The sequence below is a fragment of the Temnothorax americanus genome, unplaced genomic scaffold (genome assembly GCF_048541705.1).
Source record: "Temnothorax americanus isolate GAGA-0224 unplaced genomic scaffold, ASM4854170v1 Scaffold20, whole genome shotgun sequence".
Classification (NCBI taxonomy): domain Eukaryota; kingdom Metazoa; phylum Arthropoda; class Insecta; order Hymenoptera; family Formicidae; genus Temnothorax; species Temnothorax americanus.
The window spans coordinates 2,680,289-2,704,349 of record NW_027509339.1 but is presented as its reverse complement, the minus strand read 5'-3'; the positions used below and the strand labels follow the sequence as shown (position 1 = coordinate 2,704,349).

The 24,061-nt window shown below is 35.8% G+C and overlaps 7 protein-coding genes across 10 annotated transcripts in view; 3 read left to right on the top strand and 4 right to left on the bottom strand.

The window, feature by feature from the left end:
- The first annotated feature begins 1,028 nt into the window (after positions 1 to 1,028).
- Rpt5 (26S proteasome regulatory subunit Rpt5) lies at positions 1,029 to 4,054 on the top strand. Its single transcript, XM_077406211.1, has 3 exons — positions 1,029 to 1,243; positions 2,514 to 3,647; positions 3,871 to 4,054. The coding sequence occupies exons 1-3, from the start codon at positions 1,202 to 1,204 to the stop codon at positions 3,979 to 3,981; spliced, it is 1,287 nt and encodes a 428-aa protein (XP_077262337.1). The 5' UTR covers positions 1,029 to 1,201; the 3' UTR covers positions 3,982 to 4,054.
- A 412-nt stretch (positions 4,055 to 4,466) lies between these two features.
- Positions 4,467 to 5,977, bottom strand: Tsu (40S ribosomal protein S12 homolog tsunagi). The gene is made up of 4 exons (XM_077406213.1): positions 5,803 to 5,977; positions 5,172 to 5,318; positions 4,818 to 5,079; positions 4,467 to 4,716 (listed from the first exon to the last, which is right to left on the bottom strand). Exons 1-4 carry the CDS (start codon positions 5,861 to 5,863, stop codon positions 4,686 to 4,688), a joined length of 501 nt encoding a protein of 166 aa, XP_077262339.1. The 5' UTR covers positions 5,864 to 5,977; the 3' UTR covers positions 4,467 to 4,685.
- Positions 5,978 to 6,065: 88 nt separating this feature from the next.
- LOC143897503 (E3 ubiquitin-protein ligase MARCHF3-like) lies at positions 6,066 to 9,451 on the bottom strand. The gene is made up of 5 exons (XM_077406214.1): positions 9,280 to 9,451; positions 8,795 to 8,958; positions 8,032 to 8,139; positions 7,893 to 7,941; positions 6,066 to 7,271 (listed from the first exon to the last, which is right to left on the bottom strand). Exons 1-5 carry the CDS (start codon positions 9,404 to 9,406, stop codon positions 7,219 to 7,221), a joined length of 501 nt encoding a protein of 166 aa, XP_077262340.1. The 5' UTR covers positions 9,407 to 9,451; the 3' UTR covers positions 6,066 to 7,218.
- Positions 9,452 to 9,852: 401 nt separating this feature from the next.
- On the top strand, positions 9,853 to 12,341 carry LOC143897504 (testis-specific serine/threonine-protein kinase 3). Its single transcript, XM_077406215.1, has 7 exons — positions 9,853 to 9,950; positions 10,322 to 10,513; positions 10,613 to 10,782; positions 10,939 to 11,088; positions 11,248 to 11,521; positions 11,872 to 12,048; positions 12,129 to 12,341. Exons 2-7 carry the CDS (start codon positions 10,346 to 10,348, stop codon positions 12,285 to 12,287), a joined length of 1,098 nt encoding a protein of 365 aa, XP_077262341.1. The 5' UTR covers positions 9,853 to 9,950; positions 10,322 to 10,345; the 3' UTR covers positions 12,288 to 12,341.
- LOC143897497 (glycerol kinase) lies at positions 12,270 to 16,665 on the bottom strand. Of its 2 annotated transcripts, XM_077406201.1 has the most exons (10): positions 15,381 to 16,665; positions 14,738 to 14,996; positions 14,417 to 14,634; positions 14,122 to 14,334; positions 13,831 to 13,941; positions 13,475 to 13,731; positions 13,193 to 13,398; positions 12,962 to 13,099; positions 12,789 to 12,866; positions 12,270 to 12,706 (listed from the first exon to the last, which is right to left on the bottom strand). In XM_077406201.1, the coding sequence occupies exons 1-10, from the start codon at positions 15,459 to 15,461 to the stop codon at positions 12,609 to 12,611; spliced, it is 1,659 nt and encodes a 552-aa protein (XP_077262327.1). In that variant the 5' UTR covers positions 15,462 to 16,665; the 3' UTR covers positions 12,270 to 12,608. The 2 variants fall into 2 exon arrangements, 1 of the variants encoding a protein (XP_077262327.1); XR_013256937.1 differs by lacking the exon at positions 12,270 to 12,706 and having other exon boundaries at positions 12,852 to 12,866; positions 12,962 to 13,095.
- A 201-nt stretch (positions 16,666 to 16,866) lies between these two features.
- LOC143897496 (uncharacterized) lies at positions 16,867 to 23,026 on the top strand. Of its 3 annotated transcripts, XM_077406200.1 has the most exons (13): positions 16,867 to 17,110; positions 19,168 to 19,398; positions 19,514 to 19,675; positions 19,763 to 19,948; positions 20,031 to 20,235; positions 20,320 to 20,359; positions 20,450 to 20,691; positions 20,828 to 21,008; positions 21,116 to 21,353; positions 21,465 to 21,605; positions 21,748 to 21,870; positions 22,113 to 22,271; positions 22,351 to 23,026. In XM_077406200.1, exons 2-13 carry the CDS (start codon positions 19,177 to 19,179, stop codon positions 22,558 to 22,560), a joined length of 2,109 nt encoding a protein of 702 aa, XP_077262326.1. In that variant the 5' UTR covers positions 16,867 to 17,110; positions 19,168 to 19,176; the 3' UTR covers positions 22,561 to 23,026. The 3 variants fall into 3 exon arrangements, with proteins under 3 accessions (XP_077262326.1, XP_077262323.1, XP_077262325.1); XM_077406197.1 differs by having other exon boundaries at positions 20,031 to 20,359; XM_077406199.1 differs by lacking the exon at positions 16,867 to 17,110 and adding an exon at positions 17,138 to 17,869 and having other exon boundaries at positions 20,031 to 20,359.
- A 295-nt stretch (positions 23,027 to 23,321) lies between these two features.
- Positions 23,322 to 24,061, bottom strand: part of LOC143897495 (midasin) — a 108,549-nt gene continuing 107,809 nt past the window's right edge. Inside the window, exons 19-20 of the mRNA XM_077406196.1 lie at positions 23,635 to 23,875; positions 23,322 to 23,504 (exon numbers count right to left, since the gene is read on the bottom strand). Coding sequence (XP_077262322.1) covers positions 23,322 to 23,504; positions 23,635 to 23,875 — 424 coding nt within the window. The remainder of the gene's footprint in view (positions 23,505 to 23,634; positions 23,876 to 24,061) is intronic.

The following is a 24,061-nucleotide window of genomic DNA, read 5'->3' as shown; positions in this document are numbered from 1 at the left end:
TGTTTTTATTTTTATTTGTATTCTCTCTTTATTTATTAAGATGGAGTTTTAATATTTAAATGAAAATTTTATCTTTTTTCGTACACAAAACTGAATAAAATTAAAATGCTACAACAGCGCTTATTATTCCTGAAATATTCACCCGATACATTTATTTTCTATACAAAGTTTAACATGCTAAACAAATATACAAAATATCCAGTTTACCCTAACTAAAAAGTAGTTCTTGTAAAGTTTCATCATCGTATACATTCCTACCGGATCAAGCAACTGGAATGTAACGATGACCTTTCGATGATAAATCAAAGTATATAATTGGATATGACTTCAAGTATAAATTGTATACAACATGATACAGTTATTCATCATAATTTACTGTACTCTGATAAGTTCATCCCATTTCTTATAAACATTACAATTTGTGTCGGTGTTGACCAATACGTGTATACAGAGTCGTCTCAACTCGAATCTGTAAGATTCCACGGGGATTAACAGACAGGTATACATTGGCTTGAGTTTAAGTCAGCTGACGAGCGGCATGCAGGCATCGTGGTGGTGATGGTAAAAGTAAAAGCTATAATCATTCGGAGTTATTCGGTTAGAAGATGATAATGATTCCCGCCTCTTCCCGGCATGCTTTTTTGTAAACTCTTTCGCATGGCATTTTTTAAAAACTTTTTTCTATCCTTCAGAAATTCTTCAGCTAGATCCGCTCTCGAGGGATGCTCGGGCTCAGGATCGTTCACTAATGCCAGGCTATTAGGCTAGGCTCACTGCAAGGTCTGCAATTGTAAAATGGCATATGTAAAGCAGGGAGCACGCACTTCTGCATAACGCATAACGCGTAAGCATAAGAAAACTGATTGATCTATTTTCTTATGCCCATCTCTGTATGGACCAATTAATTTTCTTATGCTTACACATTATGCGTTGTGCAGAAGGGTGTGCTCCCCGCTTTTTTTTAAACTGCACGTCGCTGTACTCCCACCTCCCACCGCCGCGCATGCGCGAAGCCACGCTGCCAGCTGTGCCACACTGCCACGCAACATGACTGTCCGAATCGCAGAACTGACTGTCTGAAGAGTGCAGGCTGTGTGCTTTCGGAACTAATTTTTTAAACAATTTTTTGGCGTGTTAATCGCAGGTCAGTCAGCCAGGAAGAGCCAGGAGTTCGCAAGCGAAGGACCTTCGCAACTTTCAGATGGCCACGCTCGAGGATAAGTCTATCTGGGAGGATGGAGAGGTACATACGCGACCCCTTTTTTTTTTCTTTTTATTTACGAGAATATTCAACGTGTCGTCGACCGAATATTTTCGGGTCGACCGAGAGTTTTCGGTCTTTTTGACGCATCCAGTACTTAGTTCTTTTCTTGAATACCGATAACCTCGTACGCTCTCGTGCGATTGTTACTACGTATATATCTTGTTGTCACTTTTTGACAGCCTTTATTGTTGTGCCATTTTCTCTTAGGAAGGTCCAAAGAGCTTTTAGAAGTCACACTAATGTTTTTTTCTAACTTTCCTCAATGTTGCACGGATATGAAATTCGCAATTTTTCTAGTTTCGTGATAAAATCTATTTCTAACCTCAAATCTAACGCATATAAATACAATATGACAATATCTTGAGACTCTGCTCCGTGTAGCAACATTTATATAACCTTTCCTCGCGATTCATTAAATTATAACGGTTAGCTCTTAAACGATTAATCATCGCGATCAATCTTTTTGCTCTGCTAAACCATGCATGGTCTGCTAAATCATGCATGTTTGTTTTCCATAAATGCAATACTCGTTAAAATATTCAATTCCCTTGAATCTTCTTTGTAGTTTTAACTTTTCTCTAGTTCTATTGTACATATCTTCTTTATAATGTCCTCCAGTCTTTAATAAGCACCTTGATTCTATCGTACTTCTTCCGTTGTCTCCTAAGCTAACGCACCTCGTTTCCTTTCATTCTTACATGACTAGAAATATATCCTGTAATATTTTTTATACTATTATCTACCTTAGATAAAACATCTCCTGCAAAGGAATATCTTTTCTTTCATTTGATAGATATGTTTATATTGATAGACTAAGGTCATTATTACAAAATGCTTTATAGGTTCTTAGTGAATCACTTAAAATCAATGTTAGTCATTTTTTGTACAAAGCTTAAAATTTTCTCAATCGTCAGTGCATTTGTGATATTATTCAAAATCACAATATAAATATACCAGAATTCTAAAAAATAAATAAGATTTGTAAAACCAGGACTAAAAATATAGAACATATAGATGATAGATATTTGTAAGATAAGTATATGTATATTGTTATTGAAAAAGAATTTGCCTCCTCCAGTAGTTTTGAACTAAGTACATGAAATATATTTTTTTAAAACCTCTTCAGTTTCAACTCACTAAAGTATATGAATATATGTATATTTAACAATCGTCATGTGTATAGTTAATTCTTACATTTTAACAATAAAGAGGAATTTTGTAAAAAAAAAAAGGACTACGTTGTCTCTAGGAAACATTGGGAGAGGACGTCCTGCGAATGTCCACGGACGAAATCGTATCACGTACGCGACTTTTGGATAACGAAATCAAGATAATGAAGAGCGAGGTGATGCGGATTTCGCACGAGCTTCAGGCGCAGAACGATAAGATCAAGGAGAACACAGAGAAGATCAAAGTGAACAAAACCCTCCCGTACCTGGTATCCAATGTCATCGAGCTATTGGACGTCGATCCGCAGGACATGGGAGAGGAAGACGGAGCGGTGGTCGATTTAGATGCGCAAAGGAAGGGCAAATGCGCGGTCATAAAGACGTCGACTCGCCAGACGTATTTTTTGCCTGTGATCGGACTGGTCGACGCCGAATCGCTGAAGCCAGGTGACTTGGTGGGTGTCAACAAAGACAGTTATCTCGTACTGGAGACTCTGCCGGCCGAATACGATGCCAGAGTCAAGGCTATGGAAGTAGATGAGAGACCTACGGAACAGTACTCTGACATCGGTGGGCTGGACAAGCAAATTCAGGAGCTTATCGAGGCCGTTGTGTTGCCTATGACCCACAAAGAGAAGTTCGAGAACCTGGGAATACAGCCCCCTAAGGGCGTTCTGCTCTACGGCCCACCTGGAACCGGAAAGACTCTATTAGCTAGAGCCTGCGCCGCCCAAACAAAATCTACCTTCCTAAAACTGGCTGGCCCGCAACTAGTACAGATGTTCATCGGCGATGGTGCAAAGTTGGTCAGAGACGCGTTTTCGTTGGCCAAGGAGAAGGCTCCGGCGATAATATTCATCGATGAATTAGACGCTATCGGCACAAAACGTTTCGATTCGGAAAAGGCAGGAGACAGGGAGGTACAACGTACGATGTTGGAGCTGTTGAATCAATTGGACGGCTTCAGTTCGACCGCCGACATCAAAGTTATCGCCGCTACGAACAGAGTCGACATCTTGGACCCAGCCCTGTTGCGTTCCGGACGCTTGGACAGAAAGATCGAGTTCCCGCATCCCAACGAGGAAGCCAGAGCGCGCATCATGCAAATTCATTCACGTAAAATGAATATGTCGCCTGATGTAAATTTCGAAGAATTATCCAGATCCACGGATGATTTTAACGGAGCACAGTGTAAAGCTGTTTGCGTAGAAGCGGTAAGGATTGAAGTTCAGGATCAATTATATCTAATAATAGCAAGCATCAACTCTTTAACTGAACAAATATAAAATTTTTTCTGTCTATATATTCACTAATATATTATTAACATCTACATCATATCATTTAAAAATTATTATATTGTCCCAGTTAATGATTTGTCCTATTCGATCTTGCTACGTAATTTTGTCAAAATAATGATCAAAATGTGATGTGTTTCAGGGTATGATAGCATTACGACGGAACGCAACAGAAGTTACTCACGAAGATTTGATGGAAGCTATTAATGAGGTCCAAGCGAAAAAGAAAGCAAATCTGAATTATTATGCTTAATACGCCGTGTCGCGTCATTTATTTATTAAGATATCTTTTGTATAATAATAAATATAGAAATGTCTAACCCCTTCATATTTTCTTATTTTTCGGCAAATACGAGATGCACAAAGAAAAACGACTGAATGAATACTTTTCAAAGTCGCATGTATTAAGAACAAAATTTTTAAATGTCATGTTCTTTGCTACACAAATCTTGCCTTCTATACTAATACTGTTCAAACATTATTTCACAATGACTTAAAAAATGAAATTTCACACTTGAATAACAATTTTTATTAAATGTTGCAGATACGTATATTTTTTAAAATGCCGTATCGCGCTACAAAAATAAAATTTTAATGACATTTATTTTATGCAAATTGGTACAAGGTATAGTGATGAATGTAAAATTGTTGCCAGATGATAAGAAGTATATCGGAGAGAAACCAAATTGAAATATTCACACAAAATATTAATAAATTTAGCTTGCACAGTAGATGATATCTGAGTTCGTGATCTTCCATTTATTAACTAATTGTATATGACGTCCTTCACATCTAGATAGATTACAAATAGATTTAACGAGAGAGAAATCATTGGAAAGAGTAACTATGTTATTTCCAGCGTTTACAAAATGCTCATCAATTATAAGATAACTTGTCTTGCTTGAAATGACGATACATAATAGAAGATACGATATCATGGTTATTAATCTATAATTCTCATCGCCTTCTGTGACTTCTTTTCCTGATTCTATAAAAATGGAAAAATATGAAATATAAATATCGATATATGAATCTAAGTATTGTATCAATTTAAAGATTCAAATAACTATATTACATAGTAATACTTACTTCTTCGGTCCTTTTACGAAGCACCAATCGACGGAGATAGCCTGACCTAAGATTTCTGTGCCGTTTAGAGCCTCTTTTGCAGCTTGTGCCTCCTTAAACGTTTCGTATTCCACCAATGCGTAGCCTTTTAGAAATCCCGTTCTTCTGTCCAGATTTAAATGCAAGTTCTTGATCTGGCCAAACTCGGAGAACTTGTCCTGAATATCGTCCTCCTGTGCCTCCTCGTGTACTGAATTTATGAATAAGATCCATCCTTCCACAGCTGAAAGTACATAAAAAATATTAAATTATACCGACTGTAACAAATAAAATGGAGAAAAAAAATAAATCTTGTAATTCAAACTGAATTCTCACATCTCTGAGGGCCAGGCTCGTTGTCGTCCTCTTCAACTACATTCATGGACTCATAATGACCAACGTCATCTCTCGTCGACACTAATTCCGCGCCATGGCCTCTGCCTTTCCTCTTTTTCGCCTTCTCCTTAAGACGAGCGATACCCTCTGGAAACACACCAAAATAATCAGAACAATTTTTCACACGGTCCACATCGTTATGATCTTATTGCCATCTGTTTTCACGTTTCTCATCATGAAATCTAACGATTTCAGATGAGATTGACGTTTGCACCGCCAATATTATTCAATAATTGCACGCTATTCCAAAACTGCCAGGGAGAGAGATATAGGGCTTGCTCGTTTTAGCTGAACTTCTCGCACGATTGCACGCTATTCCAAAACTGCCAGGGAGAGAGATATAGGGCTTGCTCGTTTTAGCTGAACTTCTCGCACGATTCATCTTTCAAAAAGAGAAGAGATAAACTGTGCGAGAAGTTCAGCTAAAACGGACAGGCCTATGGTGCTCAGCTTGTTAAAGAGACACAAATGTATGAAAACGAGATGAAGAGAAGTTATCGAAGAACAGTACGAAGTTGAGGTTACAAGCTAAATCAATGCTCGTAAAATGTGACGAGAAAACGAGACTTACGATCTCCCTCGTCATCCACCTCAAACTCCTCAGCGTTATCGATGTCCAAAACGTCCGCCATGGCTAAAGTTGAACTATTTAAATAACGTGTTTTGTTTGTGAGTTAATCACTCCGCTTTACGCGCGATATCGCGTTTACCGTTTACTACGCGTTGCCGCAGCACTTGACTTGACTTGACCCTTGACCATGAGCAACAAAACAGTGACTTTAGCGCCACTGAACACTCCTGGCGCAATGGCGAACTAAGCGTGCGACAAACACGGCGACGAAAATTACGGGAACCAAATTTAAATCTTCATGTATGTATACGCACGTATATCTTTCCGATAAGTAAAAAGTATCAGGAGAATATAATCAGGTAAGAGATGAGAAAATTGAAACTGCAGACACTGCCATTGCAACAAGCTTGAACGTATTTATTATTCTCTTTACAAGCATAAATAATGCTTGTTTACTACAATTGTTGTTATTAAATTTAGAAAGTAAATGGTTACACACATACGTATACGTATATATTCGTCACATGTTTAAAATGATGCATTTTCTCTCTACGACCACACGCAGGAAGAAACTTTGTAAATCAATTGTATTCTATATATATTTCTAGAAATATTAGTTTGAGCAATTTTCCTCCATCGTGTTGAGGCAAGAAGAGAAATTTTATAAATTGAATTTTTTTTATACATTGCTTTCATATTTCTGAAAACATAAGAATAAATAAGGTAGCTTCTTGATCTACCGTAAAAATTATAAAATGTCTTTCACGAGAATTTCATCATTTTCTATAGTTCTGTTACAATAACTGCATCACATAACTTTGTTATAACTTGTATTATTATAATACAATTAGTATTATTATAATTTTGTTATAATGGTTATTATAACATTGTCATACAATTGTATTATACACTTTTGTTATATGTTGCATACTTTTGTTATAATGATTATTTAACATTATATAACGTCATAGTAATTTCGTTATGATATATACGCTAAATGACAAAATTTTATTTATCATTTATTAACCCTCGGTTGTCGCACCTCTTTTTTTCCAATACGTTTATCACTTATATTATCAATTTGACCCCAACCATCAATTTTCAAGCAGCTACCGTTCAAAAAATGAATCGCAAAAAAGAATTAAGTTTAAACATTGCGCAATGTAGTCTCATTATAAAAAATTAATTTTTTCGAGTGGCATCGTGTTAAAAAAATTCTTAAAGAATGTAAATTTCGGCAAAAAACGAAATCATAACTTTCATTTTTCAATGTTTTTTGGTCAAAATTTTGCATAATACTCTTAAGATATTTTACTTTAATAAAAATAAAAAAAATTGTCTAGGGTCACTTGACCCCGTGTGACAACCGAGGGTCACCTTTAAATAAAAGTCAGACTTCATGAATAACACTTTTTATCATTTTCCTTTTTGTATTGACTGCAAGCCACCGCGAACGAGCACGACGAAAGCTGCAACAGACATAAAAAATAAAATAGAAAATTTAGTTCATTATGTTTTGTAAATGTTACTATAAATTATTATTGTTAAAACGTCTTAATGTTTTTTCAATCGCCATTGGAATGCTTTTAATATTTGATAAATATATAACTTCATTATGATAATATGTATATATACATATTAGTCATATTACAGAGTGCATGTATACTATCGACTTATCTGTGAATTCTTTAATCAATTTAGAGTTGATCTTTCCTTAGCAAAAATATCAAAATAATTTATTTAGTTTTAAATTATTGTATATTTTTAAAATTAAGTCTAATTACACTATACATTCTAATTCTTCTCTTCGGAATTTATTTTATTACATTCATATTTTTGCCAGTTGCTTATGATCGATTGAGACGATAATCTGATTGTGAGACTTGAATCTTTTTGCTGAGAAGATCATAAAGAATCAGATAATTATCATAAAAAGATATTGATAATTAACGAATTACGAGATAATCGATGTATATCAGTTATATATATATAGTACACATATGTTGGTATTTAATTATTCATATACATATGCAATAAATAGAAGTCTGAATGTAAAAAGTTAAATAATATAATTATTTATTCGAACGTACGTGGCATACGCGCGCTGCAGTAACTCCAGCTCGTACGGTATGTGTAAACCTATAAGAACTCCTTAAGTATAATGCTCCCGAAGTTAAAGATGCCTTTGGTCCATGAATTATTAGTCAAGGCTAATATAAAGTAACGTACGATTATAGTGATCATACACGCGTTATATGTTAGTGTACCAAGTACTATAAAAAGAAAATAACAGACTGCTCGAAACATGTCACACATCTCTCTGCTATTTCTGCATATCTGCCAAAAAAAATTAACGTCATATACAAAATATATATTAACGAAATATTCCTTCTGATAAAATCATTAACAGTTATTTCGATAATTAAAACTGAACGCTTAAATTCTAAAACATTGTTGACATATCCCATTACCATTAAATTAACATTCTATCACCATTTTATCTGTTTTCTTACGCTCTTGGCTGCGGTCCACTTGACGCTACAGGCTACAAATGCTTCGAAGCATTCTTCTCCTTTCTTTCAATGATGAAAGAAGAAAAAGTACGCTTTAAAGCATGTGTAGCGTCAAGTGGACTGCGTCAAGCAACCTTTATAGGCACGCTAAGATTATAAATTGTTCAAAGAATTGAATATTGTCACGATAGATTGCTTATAAAAAACAATGTCTTCTGTTATAACTCTATTAAAAGTTTTATTTTTAATATATGTATTTAACATGCTTATATGTATTTTGAGCTTTAGGTATGACACTGATGATCTCATTTTTACTTAATAACGTATATTGATTTCTCGCAAAATACATTTTTTAAATTGTAAAGTAATAATCTATTTTGCTATAAGATATAGAAATTCTTTTCTTTCCTTCTCTCTCCCAAATTTGATTTTATTTTCGACGAGCACTTTGCGATTGTCAATCCCTTCATATGGATTACCTGTATTAATGATTTGTACTTTACTTCTAATGGAAAGGCAGCATTACAATGTGTGCAATGAGATTGCTTTCTGAGGTTTGACGTATATTCTAAACAATGAATATGCATAAATTCCCGGTCACCGGTGCATTCACATGGACGTATGAGTTTCCCCTTACTGTCATCTAGAGCATAAGCAAATTTATACATACATTTGATTTACAATGCTTCACAAGTAGAATAGAATAAAATTTATTTACTTCAGCTACTTGACAAATAATAGTTGTACATACATACAATACACTTGGTAATAATTTCGCGTCATTAGAGAGCGTTTTCAATATCTATTTTGCAGAAATATGTGTACGAAATCTTTAACTTGTGAGTGTTGTGCCACACCGTTGTACAAATCATATAAGTTCAAAAATACAATCTTATCAAAATCCCCAAAATAAACAAAGATTCATAGATGTCTTTTCTTAATTTTATAAAACGAATATACATACCTTCGTTACAATGTCGGCATATAGATGTAAAGGCAATAATATCATTACTTTCCATATCTATCGAATGAGAGAACATCGGTTGCATGTGTATGCCAGGGTTCAAATCGTCCATTTCGTATGCTTCCATTTCTGATTTAATTTATTAAACAATTGTTCTTGAACACTTGCAGCATTAATGCGAGAAATTTTCCGAGTTTCCCTCTTTATGTCGTCACAATTCACTTAATACTGCTTTATATGTATAGTACCGCGTTATAATAGTACTCTAATATTCTTCGAGACTGAAAGAAAATATTTTGATATACTTAGACGGAGCCAGCTCAAATACAAACAGATGCTCGGAATATTCGGTTTAATGTATGTGTGTATATATGTGTATATATATATATATATATATATATATATATTCTCCTTCGGTTTCGAATCTATTTGATTTCATTATCGATTTTATCGTAAATTTCGATTTTCAACAACTTTCACACTTCAGTTGTCACATGCCCTCCACCTAAAAAAAAGGCTGAAAATTTAAAATTCCCGTTCACAGATGCCAAATATAAATTAAAAATTTTCATGTTCAACAAATAAAAACGTATGTATGTTCAATGAAACAGATAAAATGACTTTTCCATTGCATAGACATTTATTTGAAGTAATATGAAGAAATTGTCAAGGTAATAACCCATTGTAAAAAAGGGATTAACTTCTGCTCGCCATGCTAATTACAGAAAAGCATTATACATTACTTATGCTATTATCGTAATTAGTCATTCTGGAAAAGTCGAGCGCGATAAATTCCAATAAATGATAACTGGTTTTTGTAAAACTGGAATTGAGCATTATCTTCGCACTGAGAGAAAAAATCGGACAATTCTTTCAAAAGGCAACAAATAGATATTACCGATCCATTCAATCAGAATTATAAAAAGCCGATCAAGGAATAATGTCCGATCAATGATATCCGAATATTATTTAAACTCGGATTTTTCTCTCAGTGCGGAGAATTCTGTTAATTTGTAGCTTATTTCAAACTTCCTTCTTGCAGCCGAAAATCTAATTTTCGCCGGAAATGGCAACGGAACCAATAATGAAGTGTACGTCGAAAGAGCAACTGGCTGGCGTGAGATTGACAGATGAAAAGAACGGTGAAAAATCGGATAAGAAATTGACGGTGCTTGAATCGCATGGTTATGCGCTTGGGAAGACTATAGGTGCCGGATCATATGCCACCGTCAAAGTGAGCATCCATCGCATTTCCTTTTCTTTTCCTTTCCTCTCTATATTATGCCATTTTCTTTTTTAATTCTAAACTTTTGTTACATGCTCTCGTGCACAGATTGCGAAGTCTGATCGGCACGATTGCCAAGTGGCGGTGAAGATAGTCTCGAAGTTCCAGGCGCCTGGAGAATACCTCACGAAATTCCTACCTCGTGAGATCGAAGTGGTCAAAGGCTTAAAACATCCAAATCTCATTCATTTTCTGCAGGCGATAGAAACCACACATCGGTTGGTTCATCTTCCAGATTAATCCTTGAATAAAATCAGTAGGCAGATCAGCGTAGAAATAAGTGTATTTGAAGCGATTGAGATGGAAATTCATCCCATGAAATTCCGTTATACGAATGCTCTTTCAATTTCTTTCAAATCGCTTGCTTTTTCCAGGGTGTACATTATTATGGAATATGCACAAAATGGCAGCTTGCTCGACGTTATACGACGCGATACTTATATCGACGAGTTACGTAGCCGTAGATGGTTCCGACAGCTTTTGGATGCCATCGATTATTGTCACGAGCACGGCATAGTGCACAGGTAAAGAAAAATACAATCATCGTAAATGAAAATTTTTAAAGAGAATGAAGATTTTAAAGCTTGTTGAAAGACATAATCAAGTTACGATCTCGAGAGAGATCTAAATAAAGATTGTCCAGAGCAATAATTTTAATATAACTCTGATGAAAACTCTTGCAGAGATGTAAAGTGCGAGAATCTGCTCATGGATTATCGCTTCAATGTTAAATTGTCTGACTTTGGATTCGCGCGTGGGCAAATGAAATCGAAGAACGGCGAGTGGCCTCTCAGTACAACTTACTGCGGCAGTTATGCCTATGCATCACCTGAAATTCTACGAGGAATCCCTTATCAGCCTCAACTCGCCGACATATGGTCCATGGGCGTGGTGCTTTATGCTATGGTTTACGGTCAGCTGCCGTTTGACGATACAAATTACGCACAACTGCTAAAGGTATCCAGGTATATGCCAAGACCAGTATACTCAATGTATACTGAAGTCGAGACCAATCTTTCGCATATTCTTCTTCCATGCTCAATTTATAAAAATTATTTTTTTTTTAGGTCAATAACAGATCATATAAAAAAAATAAATATTAATATATATATATATATATATATATATATATATATATATATATATATATATATAAATAATATAAAGTAGAGAATAATAATAATCTTTACTGAACATGAAAGTACCAGTTAAAAAATTACTATTTTCTACATACGTTCCTTGCAAACGATTACGCCTTTTGTGCTGTTATTTTCTAATGCAATCCATTCCTCTCTCTCCTTACTCAGCAAATACAAAACAGAGTGATGTTTCCTAAACGTCCTAAAGTATCTCAGTCGTGTCGTTCTCTCATTACCCGTATATTAGTACCTCAATACGCACGATTACGCATCAATAATATAAAAAGCGACGCTTGGCTCGAAACATCTGTTGTCGCTCAAACATCGATCAGCGACAGATTTATTGTAAGAGTTAATCAATGCACCCAAGTTTATATGTGTGCCTGAAGAATTTTTGCGCTTTATCACCTTTTATGTTATTACAGGAAGCATTATCTACAATACCTGCAACTAAAGAATCCAAAGTATTTGACGAATGCGTAGTATCCATTGATCCTGCAATTTTTCAAGGGAATGAGAGATCGAAAGATGTTGACGAAGATAACACAGGAATCAAAAAGACTGACTTAAACGCAAAACCATAAAGCTCATGTAATATCACAAAGTAACATTGTAAAATGAATTAGTCAAAACACAGAATGTTGAATAATTAACAGATTAAAGATATAAAAAAAGCAGTAATTTCCTAATGGTTCTTATTAATATACTATGTATAACAATCTAGTAATTATTTTATAATATTATGGCACTTTTTATTCTTGACTGTTTTTCAATCCATAAATATTAGATACTATAATACAAATAATAAAGCAATGCATCATACTTGGTAGACATATTTTCTGTTGAAATAACCAGATTTTGTCTAAATGCAATATACAGTACATGGTACTGCATATACAAACTTATTATAAAGTAGATCTATACTTAGCAACCATAAGCAGTATCATGGTTCCAATTATAAATACACCGGGCGCAGTCGCTTTATGTATATCCTCTGTGTCATCTGCAACAGAAATATCTGAAATTAAAATTTATTCGTATAACAGTTTCATATTCATTAATAATGAATCATTATTAATAGTTACCACTTGCTTCTGGGAGTGGCTCCCAACCTAAACTTCTATCAATACCTATTTTCCACTGAGAATATAAAATATCACGTTCTGAAATTAATATATTAGTTAATTAATCTCTCCGTACACAATGCCATAAAATTTGTATTTTATGTAATAAAGTATGATTATTGTAAGGTAATCACCATTCTCAGTTATTGATGGGAAAAAGATATCACTGGGAACAGCAGCGTCAATCTTCACATCCCATTTCCGTATTCCTTCCGCGCTACCCGCAGCAATCGCAACTCCAAGTGCAGTAGTTTCACACATTAATGGTCTAACTTTAACATATAAAATTATGCGCGCTCATTTAATTTGTTAACTTTTAATCTAACAATATGTATGTAAGCTATTGGAAGAAATAGTTTACCTACCTACTGGAATACCACAGATATCAGCTTGCATTTGCATCAACAAATCATTATTAATCATTGCACCGTCAACCAACAGTTTTGACAGCACCAAACCAGTATCCTCCTTCATAGCTTCCAAAATGTCTCTCGTCTGAAAACATACCGCTTGCAGAGCTGCTTTTACAATATGTGCGTTAGTAGTATCTTCACTAATACCACATATGACACTGAAAATAGTTAATTCGTAGACTTAAACATTGTCGCAAAGTAGTCAAATTCCACTGTATTGATAAAACTAACTACCTTCGCGCATCTTTTCTCCAGTATGGAGCATACAGTCCAGCAAACGCTGGTACAAAAACAATACGATTGTCCGCGGATATTTGTTCGACAATAGTTTCACAGTTTTTTATACTAGTTAGTATCCCAAGATTATCTTTCAACCATTGTACAACGGCACCTGCGATAGCTACAGAACCCTCAAGAGCGTACACTGGAGAAGCGTGCGCTCCTAATTGATAAGCAACTGTCGTTAATAAACCATGGGACGAATCAACAATCTGTAACAATGAGAGAAACAAAATGATATTCATTTGTCAATGAGCTTATACTTGTACCAATATATACACGTTGTGACGATATAATAAAATTTTTCTTACAGCTGTGCCAGTATTATAAAGGAGAAAGCAGCCAGTGCCATAAGTACTTTTCGCCTGTCCTTGCTGTAGACACATCTGACCTACTAAAGCTGATTGTTGATCACCTAAACACTGCAACAAATATTTTTATACATACTTGAGTCAGATTTACCTTAACATTCATAATTAATATTACAGAATAAAAAATACGTTACATTAATAAAAATTAAATTTTAATACCATATTATTTGATATTATATCTTCTTTGTTATACTTAATAATACTTAATAAAACAGTACAAGGATTGCCTACCCCCGATATAGGAACGCCCTGCAACAATTCATCTTGTATATAGCCATAAATCTCAGAGGAGCTCCGTATTTGAGGTAAAATGTCAGGAGGTATCTTAAAAAATGACAATAGAGTAGGATCCCACTTCAACGTCGCAATATTCATTAACATCGTTCTCGAAGCATTCGTGACATCTGTGCTGTGAACACCACCGTGGGCACCACCAGTCAGATTCTAAATTATAAAATTGGCGTGTTAATCTAAATATCGATCTAAAAAGATTTCTTTACATTACGCTTGCTTTGCGCGAACAAACCCAAATTAGCCAGGAATCGATGGTGCCAAACATGAGACGTTTGGCGGTTAAAGCTTCTTGAACCCGAGGTACATTCTCCAACAACCATTTCAATTTCAACGCACTAAAGTATGGACTAATTGGCAAGCCGCAGAGCGGCTTCAAATAATTCTTATTTTTATCGTGTATATCCTTCAATATATCATCCACAATCGATGCAGCTCTCATATCCATCCATACTGCAACATATTATCAAAATTAATGACGCGTATCGCGTATTGACAAGCCATTTAGGGAGTCTAAAGTGTCCCGTTCGTAACATTTATAATAATGCAATTTTACCTATGGCATTGTAAAGTGGTTCTCCCGTTACGGAGTCCCACACAACCGTAGTTTCCCTCTGATTCGTTATACCAATCGCAACTATGTCAGCTGGATCTATCGTCAACTGCTTCAAGTTAAATACAGTTTGCTTGAGGCATTCCCTGACTGCCCTCAATATTTCTAAAGCGTCCTGTTCAACCCATCCCTCTTTTGGACATGTCTGCGATATCGAGACCTGGTGATACGTCAAGACCTCAGCTGTATCTGCCGCAAAAACCTGTATTATTGTAATGGAGAAGAAATGTGTAAGCACACGTATCTCACAACCTTACGTCATAATTACTTTAATAACAACGATCAATGATCGACAACGAAGGAAGGAATGGACAAGTGAAAGATACCAGATCTGTCACAAGTCTCTTTTGGATCAAACATCATCATCCATGTTACAAATTAAACTACATACTGCTTTGAATGTGTCTTCACACACACACAACTCAACAATTTATTTTAATTATACGAATATTTCGAACAGATTTATCACAGTAGTATCGTATACGGTGCATCCTCGGACTTCCGATCGCGATAACCGTGATTTCGCGGCAAAGCGTTATCTCTCGTTATGATCATTGATACATTGCGAGACGAGGATTCTTCGTACCAGGAATCTCGCGCTGCTCGTCCCCTCGTCGATCGCGCCGACGAGAGGCCCGTATCTGCTCATCGATTCATTTTTGTTCATTTGAGCGAACGCGTGGTCGCCTCCTCGTCACGACCGCGATCGTCATGCGACTTCAACACGTGCTCGCTAACCCTGGCCCGAGTTAGCAGTCTAACCGACGCGCCTCGAAACTCGAAAGTACGACTGACACTAATAGCGATGAGCGATCCGTTGTCTCCTTCTGAAATATGATAATACATCTGTGATGTAACCGAAGGAGAATCATGTCAAACTAGGTTTATTAATCAATATCCAAGCAGTTAAATTGATCGTCGGACATTGTTTAAATCGACCATGATTAAACGATACTCGCGTCTCGCGTGAAGTCAAATGAATGATTGCGATTGAAATACGACGGGAATATATGTTTGGAAACATTTAGTTTTTCTTTTATTTCAAGTTTTGTATTTTATTAGACCGTAGAACAATTGCGTTATCATTGAAGTAATCTGAAAAATCTCGAGTTTAATGCGGCGACAATTAATAATTTAAGTTATCTCAAAGTGGATATGTATACCACAGTCATCAAGAGTCGTTAATTGATAAACGTTACGTTGTTCGATATATCTTAATTTGCAATTAATATCAAACTGGATTCGTCTTTATTCAGCTGTTCGCGTAAAATTGCTTGAAAACTGCCTTAAATTCGACGAGATGATTGCGCATGACGCGGACACGCGTGTAGGTCGCATGAGGCAACCGCAATTTTGAGAAAACTATACAAAACTGTTATAAATTGCGAACGCGAAGAAGATGTAACGTTAAAGAATAGATCCTTGCGGACACAAAGCTGAAAAATTAACGCTATTAGCTATTCTGAACCTCCATAACGGCGAGTTGGACTCGCTCACCCATTCATTTTCTACCAACGTAGATTAACTCTGTTCAACTTACTTTTAATCTATATCTCTAATGTTAATTTCTATCACTGTAGATAAACTTTAATCTCAGTTCAATTTACTTTTATCTTTTTCTAATTGTAAAAGAAAGAGAGGGATATATAAAAAGTGAAACAGAGATTAAAGTTAGCCCGCGTTGATAGAAATAGACAAAACTCTTGGAATGAGTTTAATCAAGATTAAAATTAATCACTGATAAAGATAGATCATTCGATTGGAATTCAATGAGAACCGCCTTAAGATTTCAACAAAAATAGTTCAATAGCTCGCTATCAATAATGTATCAGCGAGGAAAGGGAATTATTTTCAATCATCAGTCATTTTCTCTGTGAAAGAAAGGAACATTTTTCGGCGGAAGAAAAGTAGACGATTCACACGGACGCGTGTGGGTGTGGGTGGATCATTCGCCGCACGCGGCACCGGGCACGGCGGCAACACGACGGCAGACGACGGCGTCGCCATAGCAGATGGCGCGCGTGGCGCTCGCCCGTCCCCCTACGCGACGACGTAATCGGTAATATGCCGGATCCTTTCCGTCCCAGCCAGACAGCCGCCACTCGCCAGGTAGTAAAAACGCGCGGATACCGATTACGTCGCCATTTTCAGGATTCCTCTGGCGTCGCAACGGCCTTAAGTCCGTCACCCGACTTGCTGGCCCGGACCGTCACACACGAGGCCTCAACGCCGTCGTCGGGGCACCGCTGGGCACCGCTCGGCTGCTGTTCTCCATCTCGCTGCCAATCGTCCGCACCGGGGAATGAAAATTTTCAAGTCAGTGCTGGCAACTTTTTGCGTCTTGTTATCGTTGTTGTCGCGTCCGACACCGCCGTTACCGCTCGTCACGGCCGTCACGCGCTTGCCGCGCGCGTTCTCTCGATTTCGGCCGCCGAGCGTCGAGCAGGATCCGCTCGCGTGGAATCATGTGCGTCCTCGGACGATTTTCTGAGCGGCGTCCCGTCGCCCGGCGACGTATCCGGGACTCGTCGGCGAGGGTCGCGTGTCGCGTTCGACGCGGACATGGCGGGAGAGAACACGGACGGCCCCGCGACCGTGTTCCGCGACGCCCGCGACCGCGAGCTTTCGAGCGCGTCGAGTCGCACGGGCACGGGCGAGAGTGGCGTCTTCCCGCTTCCCGCAGCGCGGCTCAACGCCTCGAACTCGGCGACCGTTTGCGAGATTCGGGCTTTTATCCGTATATTCATTTTATTCGATTTTCACGTCACGAGATTGCAAACGCGGAAATACAACTTGTATTTTTACTGAAATCGCGACGCGGGTAGGCGGGTGGACGTCGACATCTTGCGCGACGCGTCGACGAGGACGAACGACGCCCGGCGCCCGGCGCTTCCGGCTTCGGTGCCGTCGGTCACCGTCACCGTCGGTGCTCCGGCGTCGTTGACTGATGACCGTGCACGCTTATGACTCGCATTAAAAAAAAACGGTTGGCGCGATTATACATGTCTAACATTTCGAAAGCTCTTTTCAATGTCTAATCGCGATAACGGGTCAGGATATGTAGAAAAAAAAAATGTATGATTTTATTTTCAGTAAAATCTCAGCAAACGCCAACCAACGATGACGTTATACATATAAGTGTATATACAACACATGTACATAAAAGTTAATTGTAGGAAATGATATATTGATATATAATGATACTGTTGGTTGGCGTTTGCTGAGATCTGTTAAAAACAGATTTTGCCAAGTGTTGGCGCGTTATGCCTGCGTTTGTTTACTCCCAATAGCTCCCAATGTGACCCTGGTAACACAATTTGATAGTTCAGATACGTCCCAAAGAAGTGCGCAAGAAAACAGTTCAAAATTGCGACAGAAGTGCGTAAGAATTGCGACAGTTTTATATATAAAATTTCACGGTAGCTTCTTACAGCAGACTGCTGCAATAGTACGATAAGTACTCGTTCAATCATAGATATTGTGCACTTCTGTCGCAATTTTGGACTGTTTTTTTGGATACTTCTTCGGAACGTATCTGAATTATCTGATTGCGTTACCAGGGGAATAAACTTGCGCGCAGGCTTTGTCTGCGGAACGCTAATAGAGATATAAATCTGTTAACAGAATATGATGGCAGATTTTGATTGTAAAAACAGAGCAGAATCTGCTATTTTGTGTAACCATTTATAAATGACGTATTCCACTTATGCATTATAATATGATATTTATTTATTATACGCCACTTTTAATTTTCTTCTAGTTGAAAATACAGTTATTATTCTTAATGACATGTGGTGCCACATGGATTTCTAATTTTCCACGCGAATCGTACGATGATACCATTCGTAATGAATTAATTGTATACGAAATGAAACTAGAATTATGACCACAACACGTATTATGTCAAGATCAAGGTAACTGAAGGTAACGATTGGAAAAAAGTGGCGCCCGTATAATGAATAAGTACAATATGTGTATAATGCATGTATAAAATGGAACTAGATTTTACTTGATCCATTCGAATCTACTTGGCAGACTGCTAATATTTAGTTTACTGAGACATAATGAATAGATTCATACATAAGAAGCCTCTCAGAAGTCAAATTGATAAACTCCATGAGATAAAAAGTAGAGAAAATTGAAAAAATTTATAATTTAATTGTGTCCTCTGCTAAAGTTAAGGAATAAAATAAAGTTGATCGGTGTGACTTCTAAAAGAGGTTCGTATATATTTAAGAAATAAGACTTGAAAATAAATTATTACTCTGACTACAAAATATCTGAAAGTTTCGTTAATAGGCAGGCAGAATAAAACTTACAAATTACATATCTTCACATCTAGTATCACTCACAATAAAATATATCAATTGCAGCGGTAAAAGATGATGGCTGGCTCCGATAAAGATTCCATACAATGCTTAGTGTGCGACAGTAAAATTGGAGTATCCACTCGAAACAGTATTCGCATCTTTGATGATTCCAGTTGCACTGCAAGTGAGAGATCACTGGTGGATGTTATATCAGCTGTTTTAGAAATTGATATCAATGAGGAATCTGCGCATTCCCACGTCATTTGTAAAAAATGTTTTAAGCTGTTCAATGAGGTAAAGCAATTACGTTAAACGGCGATTTTTCGCGCGATTTTGCAATTTCCTCGATCAACAATTTATCGAATTGGTCGAAAATTACATTTTTCTTTCTTTTTTTTTACGATTTTAGGTGGACGAACTTGAAAGTAAATTAACTGAAGTCAAAACGGAGTTACGTAACAATTATAAGAAGACAATTGAAGTTAAAAAATTATGTGACATACTTCAAAATGAAGAAGATTGTAACGATCATGATTATACTGATAATACGGAAAGTCAACACACGATAGAGGTAAGATGTCACGTAAAGCTTGATTCAAAATCAATTAATTATCAGTTATAGTTTAGTAGCATATAACTATATTTGTAATATTTATAGGATGTGAAAGAAGAAGATATAGATTATGCACCAGAGGACGATGCAGAGACACAAGAGGAAGGAGAACGAGAACTGCTTGTAGAATCAGAAGAATTCACGGTTGAAGAAGCGGACGAAACAAATAGTTCTGATGGCAAAAAGAAATCGAAGAAGAGCAAAGTTAAAGTACTTCGCCCTCAGGAAAATGTACGTACGGAAGAATTCTTATTCTCGCAACATAAATTATAAAAAATTATGGCATATGGATTATGTTATGACGTTTTTTCAGATTGTATTTAAAGATGAATCTTCGTACACCTGCTACTTGTGTCCAAACGACGAGGAGAGATTCACGGGAGATGCTAAAGTCATTGTAGTGCACATGAAAGAGGTGCACGATATTCGTTTGTATATTTGCGACGTATGTGGACAGGATTTTAGAAAGAGAAACGAACTCTCCATGCATCTCGACGATCACGTCGCGAAGGAGGAAGGTGACTTTCAATGCGAGATATGTAATAGAATATTTAGTAATCTGCGACTATTCCGAATTCATAAAAGGATACATTATCCCCAAGTGAAATCATGGCCCTGCGTGACATGTGGGAAAAAATACAAGTATAGTATCGTGAAATCAATATATAAAACTGTAAAATATAAATAAAGTAGAAAGAGAGAGATAATATGTATATTTTTTCTTCGATTTAGTTCCAAAAATTTATTAGAGGAACATATGAACACGCACACGGGTGTTCGCCCATACGTGTGCGAGACTTGTAACAAGGACTTCGCATCCAAGTATACGTATAAAGCACACGTAAAAACACATGAAGTACGACCTCGTCCATTCGAGTGCACTCGATGTAATAAAACGTTTTTAAGCCAGCAAAATTTGACTCAACATGAACGGACGCATAATGGGATAAAGGAATATATATGCCATCAGTGTGGTAAGATTTATATATATATATTTCATATAATATTAATATTTAATATTTTTGATACTTCTTGTGCCAATTCAATAGTTATCCCTTTTATGTTAACATCTCATTCGCTTTTTAACAATCATCTTTTTTAAATTTAAAGGGAAGGCTTTTACCTCATCTCACAATTTAGAGGTACATAACATAGTACATACCGGATATAAACCCTACATGTGCAAAATATGTAGCAAAGCGTTTGCACGTAAAGCGGAAATACGTGATCATGAGAGAACTCACACAGGTGAAAAACCTTATCAATGCGAGTTTTGTGGAGCAACATTTAGGTGAGTATTTAGGTGAGTAACAGAAAAATTAGAGGGTTACACAGAAATTCTCTATGCTTAAATTAATTGTTCGCAAACGCGATTAATATCACTACTATTATTTGCAGTCAGAGATCGAATCTACAATCCCATAAGCGGGCGACGCATTATAACGACAAACGTTACAAGTGTGACGAGTGTGGAAAAGGTTTCAAAAGAAGAAGATTGTTGGATTATCATATAAAAGCGGCGCATACTGGCGAAAGGCCGTATAAATGTGAAGTATGTACAGCTACGTTTGTCTATCCTGAGCATTTCAAGAAGCACAGACGTATACATACAGGCGAGAAACCATATCTTTGTGAGGTATGTGCTTTAAAATGATCAAAACGTTTTCTCTAATTGTTTCTCATCCGGTCGTTTCTATTCTTACGTTTAATTTGCATTTCTCATATATATAGATGCGCTCTGTTTCAGGTCTGTGGCAAAGCATTTAACAGCAGAGATAACAGAAACGCTCATAGATTTATACATAGCGATAAAAAACCGTATGAATGTTTAGTGTGTGGCATGGGCTTTATGAGAAAACCATTACTTTATGCACACATGCAAACTCAGGTAATATATGAGAAAACGTTTTGAGCTTTAGCAAACTCTTTCTATTTTTGTTACATGTTATTCCATAGTCATGGTACGGTAGATTATTATTATGTATTGTAACACGTTATACTTGACATTTAGAATATTATTCATTATTTAGGGTCACTTAAATGATACCATAGTAGTGAATCAACCGCGACTGACAACGGAAAACGAGCAAGTAATAACTATTCCCAATAATAATGGCGAACTGTTGATGGAAGAAGTTGAGAATCAACAACAGGTAATTTTTTTGTGTAAGAGATATAACGTGTGTATAAATTATATATTTTTATACAATTATATCCTCATAAGTGAAAAATGTACAATAATATTCGTAGTACATTTATTCTTGATTTAAGAACGGTTGTTTTATTGCACACAATGTACAATATCGTGGAATATATATTCGCACAACGTGCGAAGTTTTATTACGTAAATATTATATATATATATATATATATATATTGTTGCTTATATATTCAGCTGGACGAAACTGGGTTATATGTGACCGAACTGAAAGATCATGTGATTATACAACAAGAAGGGGAAGATCAGATATATAATGAAGAGGATGTTGTGTTAAATATTCCGGCAGAAGAAGTTGTAAGCGCCGAAGTCGACCATCTTGTCGTCGAAAATCAAGTAAAATAATATAATTTTTTTTAGAAGTTTGCTACGAAGTAAATTTATTGCATTAAACGCTACATTTTTTGTTTTATAGATAGAGTTTGTGAAAACTGAAACTGTAGAAAATAAACCCGATATTAATCAAGTAGAAACGGTATACGCTTTTAACGAGAATGACGAAGGCGAAACGATAGTTGTACCAGCTTCAGGAGAGACCAAGAACGTGCGATTAGTGCAGATCAGATTTCCGACTTCTGTAGATGAAGAAGGCAGAAGCTGGTTGAGCTTAGTACAAAATACTTGAATTTTTTACTATCAATATGCTGTGTAATTTACTACGATTGGAAGTATGACTGGAATAAGTATGTACCAATAATGACATATATGAGTCAGACGACATTTATGTGTTAGAACAGTTTAGAATATTAGATAATTTAAGCCTTGCCTCAATTATTGAATTATTGCTGTAATGTTCTTATGATGAATTTCTATATAAAAAATTCATCATTTAAAATAAAGATTTATATACTATTTTGGTTGCGATAAAATTAATTAAATTTATGTGAAAGTTAAATGTCAAATTCATTATAATCTAATAAATTACAGTCTAATTCATATTAATCATTACCATACAATTCAATGTCCAGTGTTATAAGATTAATTTTAATGATAATTTTTGTATGATTTACTGAAGAACATATTACTAAAACGCATTTATATTTTTTATTACAATTTCTTTGAAATATACATCTAAAAGATTATGACACGTATATTATATTATGTGTGTCTGTGTGTGCATGTTATACATATACATATATTATTTATATATATACACATATACATATCACAAATTTTACTGTTTATATATATCATTAGGTACTTATTAAATAAGGAATATATATAATATATATTCATACGCTATGTTTTATTATTTTAGTGGAGGCAAATTAGACCAAAAAAGTGCGTTATCTCGGAACTGGTTTTGAGATAAAAACCTAATTTGCCTCCACTATTTATACAACTTCAAATTTAAAAGTTTGAATGTTTAAAATTACATTTATCAGTCTAAGTATCAATTTTTCCAACTACTTCAAACCATTGACGTAAGGCATCGCTCAGAACTCCCGGTAATGTGTTTATGTCTTTAAGAATCATATAAAATGGAAATGGAAAATTATCCATATATGATCGAATTCCTAACAATTTTCCTCCTTCGAACACAGGCATACGGATGTCTAATATTGAATCCTGAAAAAATAAACAATCAGACTTAATAATCATTTCTTAAAGTTTTTTAGTGTTGAAAATGAACTATTATTATTATTATTGCGATGATTATTAATAACATGATAATTTTAAGAAGTGAAATAAGAATTACCTTGTTAATTGGATTGTCGACTATTATGAACACTAGGAAGATATCTACAAGTCTAGCTCTCCTGACAGCATAATTCACTTTTTCTTTTCCTTCTGAAAATATCCCTCTGCCATCCGATAGTACTACCAACAGTTTAGCATTGTCGGATGAAGTACGCTGATCCTCGAGCATGTCCACCGTAAAATCGACTAATTGCCCAATCATTGTCTTTTTTTGATCAAACCTCATTTCTTGTATTAGCCTGTAAAGAAAAGAACAGAAAAGAAACATGAAATGGCTATAAAATTCCACACAATTTTTACATGAAATAAATAAAATAAAATAAGATTATCCTGATTAAGTTCTTAAACAGTTATGACTGATAAATTTGAATATGTAAAATAGTGACTAATTGTAAGATCAATATCCTTTGTCTAGTTTTATCTCC